Source organism: Adiantum capillus-veneris, chromosome 21 (assembly GCF_014529385.1).
Source record: "Adiantum capillus-veneris isolate H3 chromosome 21, ASM1452938v2, whole genome shotgun sequence".
Lineage (NCBI taxonomy): Eukaryota > Viridiplantae > Streptophyta > Polypodiopsida > Polypodiales > Pteridaceae > Adiantum > Adiantum capillus-veneris.
This window is the reverse complement of record NC_140951.1, coordinates 49,605,170-49,615,495: the sequence shown is the minus strand read 5'-3', so window position 1 is coordinate 49,615,495 and position 10,326 is coordinate 49,605,170. Positions and strand designations below refer to the sequence as shown.

General features: G+C 43.6%; 1 protein-coding gene across 2 annotated transcripts; it reads right to left on the bottom strand.

Moving 5' to 3' along the window:
• Positions 1–851: 851 nt before the first annotated feature.
• On the bottom strand, positions 852–5,983 carry LOC147430923 (uncharacterized). 2 transcript variants are annotated; one of them, XM_086494479.1, is made up of 3 exons: positions 1,329–5,983; positions 1,107–1,239; positions 852–1,016 (listed from the first exon to the last, which is right to left on the bottom strand). In XM_086494479.1, exon 1 carries the CDS (start codon positions 2,241–2,243, stop codon positions 1,464–1,466), a length of 780 nt encoding a protein of 259 aa, XP_086350605.1. In that variant the 5' UTR covers positions 2,244–5,983; the 3' UTR covers positions 852–1,016; positions 1,107–1,239; positions 1,329–1,463. Both variants share the same exon structure in this region, with proteins under 2 accessions (XP_086350605.1, XP_086350606.1).
• Positions 5,984–10,326: the final 4,343 nt, after the last annotated feature.

Sequence of the window (10,326 nt, the reverse complement as noted above, 5' to 3'; positions counted from 1 at the left end):
TCCCTTCCACTTTGAGTGACTGGAAGAACGTTCATATGAGCAAATTGTTGTGGAGGTTGAGGTCGAACAGCTGGCTTTTGTATATATGGAGCTTTGGGTTCTCGGTAAGATTGATTGGGATAAGAAGGGGCTTCTCTCTTCCTATTTGTTGTGGGGCCTTCCTCAAAAATGTTCTTGTCACTACAACAAAAAAGGGGGCCTTCGACGCAGGTTTTAATGCACCCCGTCAAAAAAACTGTCGATATACGCGTCCCTACAAAAACGTCGCTATATACGTCGATTTACGCGTCGAAAGGTACTATTATCGACGCATATTCCGACGGGCTTAGCGACGCAGATTGCGATGACCATAAAAGAAAAAAAAATCTTGGCAAAGGACAGGCAGCTTGGCCTGTGTCCAGTGAAAAGATGGACACAGCCACAGCCTGACTACCTGTCCTCTACCCAAGAAAGCAAGCAGCACCAAAATCAACCGTACTCCCGCAGAAATTTCGGCAGAGATCCCTTCGTTTTAACATAACCTTTTCAAAAAAAACCATATCATGTATACGCCTCCTACATGCTATCCATGTAGGATCTCACATGAGATTTAAGGCCAATGAAAGAAATGAAATGAACTTTGTGCAAAACCATAACCAACTTAAAACCATAACCATAATGAACTTAATTTGTGCAAAACCATAACCAAATTAAAACCATAACCGGCCATAACCATATTGATCAAAACCATAATGCAGATAACCATAACCATAAACAAAACAATAACCATAAGCATAACCAGAGAGTTAAACATAACCATAAACAAAACAATAACCATAACCATATCTATACAAGAATAGGAGAAATAACCATGTCTATACAATGACAATAACCATAACCATAAGGAAAAAAATAACCATAACCATGTCTGAACAATAACCATAACGATATATGTTTATACAAAAAAGAGACACAGAAGTGTGTCTATGTCTCACAAAGCACATATATGAAATCCACTGATGACTAGGCATCACAACCTGCACATAGGACAAGTCACAAAATTAGTATTGATATTACTTCACATATACTTATTTAATTAAATCAACTCACACATATTAACATCTCACCTCAATCGATCAACGAGACTCTAAGGCCTCCCAGTCTACAGGCTCTATTAAGATCATTCAATACTTCATAGATACCTTTGCGATATCCATCTGTCTCCTCTTGGCGTGTCGGGGCTCGATGCATCCCAAGATTCTGCGTTTATACAAAAATCAAAGTAATAAGAATACATGATTCATCACGTTTAGAAAAACGCCATAGCTAGGATTGGATTGGTAACTCACAAACTCATGGCGAAAGGTGTCGAAGCCTCCACTGCCAAGATGAGATGTCCCCTTGGTCATCTATCGTATCTGCGCGGCCTGACGCTGCTATCTGAACCGCGTGTCCGTTGTCCGCTCATCCTCCCTTATCTGCTGTCACGTCTCGTGTGGGATGCCCGAAGGCTTCGACGAGCCGGTCCTGAAAGCCTGTCGAGCTGCATCTCGTCGATGTTTCACGATGTCCCGTGCAACACCTTTGATCCACCTCTTCAGAACAGCCTTTGAACCCGGAGCAGGCTGGTACTCTCTCATGATGGTCTCCACTATATAACTGGTTTTGTCCTCATCCTGGTCAGGCCAAGGTGTTAGAATGCTAGTCGAAAAGTGCAGCTCCGCGAGCTGGCGAATCCGCTGTCTCATCTCAATCCCGACTCTATCCATGTCAGCAAAACCATCTGCCCGTACAATATAGAGCTTGGAGGCACTAAAATTGTGTGCCCCCCAAGGTGTCCGAGGTGTGCCAAGAGGTGTGTCGAGAGGTGGGCCTGGGTAGGATGGGGATCGTGAGCGAGGAGGGGTTGAAGCATCTGTGGACCCTCCTCCACAGCAACCACCACCTCCACTTGACGATCGCCGAGATCGGCGAGTGCGTTGGTGCTGCGGATATGAGGACGTACCCGCCTCTGCCGCACCCCTAGGTGTCGAAGCGGCCGTGATGGGAGACCTCGCACGCGTCGTACCCATAGGCGTCCCCCCCATAGGTGTCCCCTCCATAGGCGTCGGACCCTCGGGTGTGAAGCCCGGAGGCGTAGTACCCGTGCCTCTGGCTACCCAGTACTGAGACGCCTCTGCCATCTGACTGGGTGTCATCCGTGTGACGAAGCCCATAAATGCATCTGCACTCATAGAAGCGGGATCTGGAAACTGGTCTGCCATACTAAAGTCCTGCACAAAGAAAGTAAAATAAAGCGTCAGAACACCTTTGTTTAAATTAACTTTAAGCTTAATTTTAAATCAACGTCTTCACACAAACACTTACAGGCCTAGGCCTCGATGAGTGAGGCATCATCGATAAAATCTTGCACCGTATCATTGTCTATCTCTAATTGTAGACATAACTCTGTCCCAACTCGTTCTGGCAGATTGTCTTCATCCATTGCATCTTCATCTACAAGTGTCAATTCTGCCTCGTCTGCGTCATCCCTCGTATATCTGTCAGCTTCCTCTGCCATACCTTCGTCCATCTCATCTAATGTCACAGTAGTATCTACGTCGTCTGATCGACTTTCCTCCAGGAGCTCTTGCCCTTCAAATACTTTTTTATTTCTTGGAGCAACCTGAACCACAAACCACCATTGTCGCTCTCGAGGGTCCGGTACAAAGACCACTTGCACAATGTTCGGGGAGAGCAAATGTGTCGCTCGCATCTGTCCAAACCTTTGTAGAATCTATTTGCATAAGCTTGTTTCCATATCTGCGTACCGTTGCATTGCGACCAGAAGTAATCACCTTGAACCTCTTCACATCCAACAAAAACATCTCAAACCGCCTGAAGCTGACTTTTAGGATATCTGACACCAGACCACAGTAATCCAGGTTGCTAGTGCTCTCATTCGTGTCTCTGGCATTGGCCCTGCTCTTTTGCATGAAACTAACCATTACCCCACTGTCAAACGTGTTTCTTCTGCTGTCAATTTGTTGTGTTCTGAAATGCTTTCCATGCGACCACAGTACCATGTATGTAGTGCAAGGGTAAGCCTCTAGTCGTTCGGCTTCGCCTGAAATCGTGTTGCTCCCTATTGCGTCTCTCTTTCTCTTCTTCGTACCTTTCAAGCCATTTTTGCATCGGCTCTGAATTTAGTATACAGAACTTCATGATCTTTTCTCGCATGGCATCGTTCATTTTCTTCGGCACCCCTTGCCCTTGCAGCTCCTCTCCCACCAATCTTGCATCCTCCTCATCGCTCCACAGTCGAGGCATTTCTGGGTCAGAAACGGATAGAAATTCGGTCGTCAAGACAAGAGACTCTTGCACCAGCCATCCTTTTGCCATGCTCCCCTCTAGACGCGCTTTTTGGCGAACAAAACCCTTAAGTGTTTTCATGAACCGCTCTAGAAAGAACATCGAACGGCTGTGGAGTGTACCTGCCACTGCAACCTCATCTACTACATGGACGAGCAAGTGCATTTGGATAGTCAGGCAGCTCGTGGGTAGATACTTCTCAATCATGCAAACTGCCTCAATGGAGTTAGCCCTTGCGACTGCAATAGATTCCTCCCGTATCTCCTTGGAAGAGATCAACCGCACTAGCTCAGAAATCTTGTATATGCAGGTTCGCACTTCCTCCGTTAAACACCCCTTGATTGCAATTGGAAGAATGAATTGCAAGAACTTATGCCAGTCGTGCGATTTCAGTCCTGACAGTTGATCATCACGGGTGAATGCTGTCTTGAGACATCACATATATCCTGTTGGCGTCCCGAACTCTGAACTCACCCTTTTAAATTGTCGCTCTTCGCTTTTTGGCAATACCCATGGCGCTCTTGGAAGTTTTGTTTGGCCAGCTGCATTGGTGAAAGGCCACAACTCTGGCATCTTTCCAACTGACTGCAAATCATCTCGTGAAGCTCGATTGTCTTTCATTCCCATGATTGTCTTCCGGAGGAGCTCTCCCACATTCTTGAATATATGCATTGGATCCAGCAAATGGTTAATTGTAGATCACCCCAGTACGGCAACGTATGGAGAATGGACAAACGTTTCATTCTTGGAATAGGTTGCCCCTCATGTTGCTCCCATCGGCGACGCCACTCTTGTACATGCTAGGACGACATTCGACGTGACCAAGCTGACCTTCGTGCAAGTGATGGCCATCTGGAAGATAACGGTGGTGGCCTTGATAAATTGTCTTTTGAAGAGAGGCAGAATAGCGCACATCCAAATACTGCCCGCAAATTGGACATGCATTGTATCCCGAAGTTGTTAGCCCTGCATATATTAAAGCATGAATCAGGCCAAGGCAAAGTGCTTGCGAATAGCGAGAATTTTGTAAATCAAGAACCATTACCAGAAGCTTCTCCATATCATGGCCAATCATGCATAGTCCACATAAGAAGTCCATGGATCCTTGCATGCTGTTGTCCTACTGGTTCAACCGCATCTGCTATGTCGATCCCATGCCATAACTCCTGGAGCTCGTCAACTAGTGGAGCTAGATAAACATCCATGTTTTTTGCCTTGAACTTACCAGGTACAATCAAGCTTAATATCAAATGACCCTTCTTGATGGCAAGCCACGACGAGAGGTTGTAATTGATAAGGCACACAGGCCAAGTGCTCCATGACGAGCTTCTCAAGCCAGATGGATTGACTCCATCCATTGCCATGCCCAAACCCAAATTGCATGGTTCACTCTTAAAATGTGGCCAGGTATATTCAATGTGCATCCAAGCCTTTGAATCAGCGGGAACCCTAAATGCTGCGTCAGTGGATCTATTCATAGAATGCCACCGCATCAACTTTGCAATGGGACCACAACGAAACATGCTTTTTATCCTAGGAATAATAGGGAAATGCCGCAACACTTTAGCTGGCACCGTCTCGCCAACCGCATCTTGTTTGTAGCGCATTGCTCCACACTTAGGACACGACAGACAATCTGCGAATTCATTGCGAAAAAGAATGCAATCATTTGGACATGCATGAATCTTGTTGTAGTCCAAGCCAACTGAGGTCAATAGTTGCTTTGCGTCTAGCCTGGAGAGGGGTATTTCATTGCCAGCCGGGAGAAGTTGCTCCCGCAACAACCTATTTAAGCCACATTAAATTAAAAATCTCTCCAAGCACGTCACCGTTGCGATCGAAAATCTCTTTTGTAAATTACGTACCTAAACAAAGAAGTGACGCTTGCATCTGACCACCCGTACACTGACTGAAGATTCAAAAACGCCAGACAAGTACGAAGCACAGATATTTTGGCACCTTCATAGATTGGTTGACGTGCCAACTTTCTCAACATGTCTTCAAGAGATAGGTGCACGGCTTCTGGTGTTGCTTCGTTAGCGTTCTCCTTGCTTGTCTGGAAGAAGGCATCCAGCATCTCCTCCATGCCGTCATCTTCTGTCTGTAAGCCCTTTTCTGCTTCCATCCTTGGCTCTATATTGGTCGAACCTTCACGCATAATCCTTTTTCTCTCTGTCTCAAATGTAGGTGCTATGTCACAAAAATCAATGCCCGTTCCGTAGGAGTCGTATCATAGATTCTGTATGGTTTCTCTAGAAAACTCTCCGTAGTTGTGCACATGCTCATTACATATCCTACGCTTGCACAGGATTTGATACTTGCAAAGCGTGCACGAGCATGCAATATTTTCCTCCATGTTAGTTGATGACGTTGCCATCTACAATGATTATGAATGTTGTTTTAATATATATACTCCTCACAATGTAAACTACCTTGCATTCTCTAGTCTTGCCCAATCTCCGTACACCTCGGTCCAGAGGTGTACAGAGATCAGGATCACCGGGTCAAAATCTCGTCTTTATTGGTCAAATCCTATATGGGTAGACACATACGTGCACTCCCAGGTGTACATGGCAATGCATGTAGCTGGCAAAACCCCTTTGCCTCTTTTACTTCCATAGTTTCTTCTAGAGGGGGAGAGAGAGAGAGATAGAGAGAGTTTCTGTCCTTTTCACACAATTGATCAGCCAACCTAACTCTTTCTCTCTCTCTTTATCTATCTACTATCTATCTCTCTCTCTCTACCTCTGTAGCTATCTCTAGTTAATTCTCTCTCTCTCTCTCTCTCTCTCTCTCTCTCTCTCTCTCTCTCTCTCTCTCTATATATATATATATATATATATATATATATATATATATATATATATATATATATATATATATATATATATATATATATATCACTCTCTATCTCTCTATTTCTCTCTCTCTGTCTACGTACCCTATCTCTCGATCTCGCTCTCGCTATCTCTCTTTCTCTCTCTATTTCCCTATCTCTCTCTCTCTCTCTATATATATATATCACTCTCTTTCTCTCTCTCTCTATTCCCTATCTCTTTCTCTGTCTCTATTTTCCTCTCTCTCTCTCTCTCTCTCTCTCTCTCTCTCTCTCTCTCTCTCTCTCTCTCTCTCTCGCTCTCTACTTCCCTATCTCTCTAGTGATCGAACGAGCGACTGAGCTAGGGAGATCCAGACGCCCACGACTGCGGAGGACTACACAACATCGACAGAGGCTGCATCAGAGGATCCAGGTCCCTTTGGCTCGACATGCACAACGCCCGGTCAGACTACTGACCATGGAGGAGATTCATGAGATCCGCCAGCTATCGATGCTGGATCTCTTATGATCTACCTATCCCAGCTAGCTATTTTAGCTGCTTAGTCCACACCCAGCAATTTAGGATTCCATAATATTTTATTTTGTCATTTTGTCATCTTGTTACTTTGACTTTGTATCAGATCCACCACATTGTAACTTTCTGGTCTCATAGGTCACTTTGGCCTTTTGAAGACGTTAATATAACATTTCATTTCATTTCTCTCTTTAATTTTAATTTCCTACGCATACATTAATTCATTCTCTCTCTCTCTCTCTCTCTCTCTCTCTCTCTCTCTCTCTCTCTCTCAGCCGTTTTTTGACCTAGTAGACAGCAGTTCACTCTTTTGACCATAACTTGCTCATCCGAACTCGGATTTAGGTGATCTATAGCCTCAATCGAAGAGCACGAAGCCCTCTACGCATTGATGTAAAGATAGAATTTTTTTGTGTAATGGAAGGTTTTGCTGTAACAGCATCTCAGAACTGAAAAAATTGTCAAAACTTTGCGTTTTTGTTGCCGACTTGAAGGCAATGTCAGACAAAACTCGCAAGGGTGGAAAAGCCACACTCGCCATGGAGAATGATGCAAAATCTCCAAGGAATTTGGATGCTAATCCAACCACATCATCTACAACAAAAGAAGCAATGATCATGGCTTACTTGATCTCGTTACAAGAAACCGTCAACAAACAAGGTGAAGAGTTGCGCGCACTTGCAATGGAGAATGGTAATTTAAGAGTTCTCGTTGTGGAGAATGAGCACCTCAAGAAGGTTCTTGAAATGCAAACAACACGCTTGATGCATCTTGAGACTGAAGTTCAAGAATGTAAACGCTCTCTTGTTGACATGAATGTATTGAAAGAGCGCTTGAGCAAAGTTGAGAGTGATCATGTATTGAAAGAGGAAACAATAGATACAATACGACATGATGTATGTGAGATGAGAAATGCATCCAAATCATGGGCTGATATATGTAAGGATAATGTGGTTTCTACATCTCCTATCACGCGAGCCGTTGTCCAAGCAAAGAATGTAGAGAATGTGGACACTCAAGAATTGCACGAACGACAAAAACGCTCAAAGAACATCGTCATTCGTGGAATCAAGGAGGAAAGCATTGAAACACCCCAATGTCTTGCAGTTGCTATTGAAGAGTTTTTTGCTACACACTTTGGCATGTCAGGAATCATGGCTTATGGTGCACATCGAGTTGGAAAACAAGGAGTCCCTCGCTCAGGAGAAAGACCTATTGTATGTACCATGGCTGATGAGGTAAAGAGAAAGATCATCCTTGACAATGGTTGGATCTACCTCAAAGGAACGGGTTGTAATGTATATGAGGATCGCACTCTTATGCAACAAAATGTACGTCGCAAAGCATATGAGGAAAGAAGCAAGAAGGTTAAAGTATCATCTCATGAAGAGAAGCCACTTGAGGAGGATGCAAGTCCACCCAACAAATAGGGACACATGATCTATGAGACCAACTCACGCTTGCGAATAAGCTTTTGGAATTGTAACGGGTATCCATGGAATGCGGGAATTGGCATTGATGAGCTTACCAATGACTCCGATGTGATACTTCTTGTCGAAACATGGGAGCATGATGCGCAACGAATTCTTCGATTTGACAAATACGATGTGCATTCTTTGATGTGGACCAAAAATGCAAAGCAACGAAGAGGCCAAGGAGGCGTAGCATGTATGACCAAAAAGGGTTTGAAAGATGTTTCCATTGTCAAAGAAGATAAGTATAAACGCTACTTATGGCTGAAAATCAGCCCACCAAATGGTCAAGTCATGTTTGTGGCCGGTTGTTACATTCCTCACTATGACTCCAACTTTTATGCTTGCTTGAATATGGATAGAGATCAGCCCTTTGTTGAACTAGAGGAAGACATTGCTCATTACAAGGATCAAGGTGAAGTCATTGTTTTTGGAGACATGAATGCTCGCACAAATATGCTATAACACGACACACAACAAGTAGACATGCCGCATGTCTCAAGAAGAATGGATGGCTCATACATGTATAATCGAAGTTCTAATGATGCAAAAGAAGTGGATCACTATGAAAAGTCACTTCTACATATGTGCAATAGTACCGGAATGCTCATTGCAAATGGTGTATCTCTATGGCAAGCCACCAATGACTTTACATGTAGAAAGCACAACGGTGCTAGCGTGATTGACTATATGTTGTTCTCGGAAGCCACTCTAGAATGCATACAAAGCTTTACACTTGGTGAATGGAATCCGGAATCGGATCATAGGATGTTATGTATTGACCTCAAGTGTGGTAAACGGCCCGAGCATGTAGCCTCCAATCATGATGTGAATCATTTGTACCTACGTCTAGACTTCAAACGAGCACTTATATATGCTGATATGGTGGACTAAATGTTAAGCATGATAGAGCATCAAGAGAGCCCAACATTAGAATGCAAGTGGAAAGTTTTCAAAGAAGTAATTTTCTCTTGTGCGAAGGAATGCTTTTCGGTGAAACACATGTCTTGCAAAAGGTCTAAGAAGGGTAGCACCAAGAAGAAATGGTTTGACATGGAATGTAGTCAAGTACGAAAACACTTGTTAAGATTGGATGCAATCAAAGACAAGGAAGTTTACTTGGAATGTTCACACACATACAAAGCACTTGTTCAAAAGAAGAGGAGAAGGTGGGAAGTCGAAAAACAACTTCTTTTAGCACAAGAGAAAGCACATGTATGTGGCAAGTTTTGGCAAAATCTAAAAGGCAAGCGCGTTGAGAGCTTTGGTGACTTGACTCTTGAGTATATGTATATGCATTGTAAGAATCTCTATGAGCAACCCAATGTTGATAAGATGGAGTGTTGTAGCTCCCTTCCGTTTATGTCTCCCTTCTTTACCATTGAAGATGTATGCCGCGCGCTTGAGAAACTTGCTACTCGTAAGGTAGGTGACCTTCAAGGTGTCAAGGCTGAAATGATTAAATGGACAAGCAAGAAAACACAATATTGGATATGCGATATGTTTAACCTTGCACTTCAGTATGGCATGCCTCATGATTGGAGTGCAAATTGGATCAAACCTTTGCACAAAGGAGGAGATGTAAACAATGTGAACAACTATCGCACTATAATGGTTGGTTCTTTAATGGCAAAGTTATTTGGATGTATCATGGAGATGAAGATAAGTGAATGGGCTGAAAAGAATGGCAAACGTGCACTTGGCCAAGCAGGTTTTCGAAAGCATCATAGCACTATTGATCACCTTGTCACTCTTCGAGTTCTTATGGAAGCGTCTCGATTGAAAGGAAAAAAGTTGTATTGTTGCTTTGTGGATTTCAAGAAAGCTTTTGACATGGTACCGCGAGGAAATCTTTGGAGACGTATGCAAAGCCTTCAAGTGCCGAGAGAATTTATGCATGCAGTCTTTCGCATCTACCAAAAAGTGATATGTCGATTACGTATGGGAGATGGAATTTCAGAATTTTTTGCAAGCACTATTGGTGTGAAACAAGGATGCCCACTTTCCCCAACCCTCTTTGGGCTACTCATTGATGAATTGGAATGCATGGTTCTTGACTTTATGCAGCAAGAAGGCATAGAAGAGGTTAAGATTGGAAATGCGGTGATCATGCTTTTGCTTTATGCCGATGATGTAGTGCTCTTGGCACATACCTTAGAAGATGCACAAAA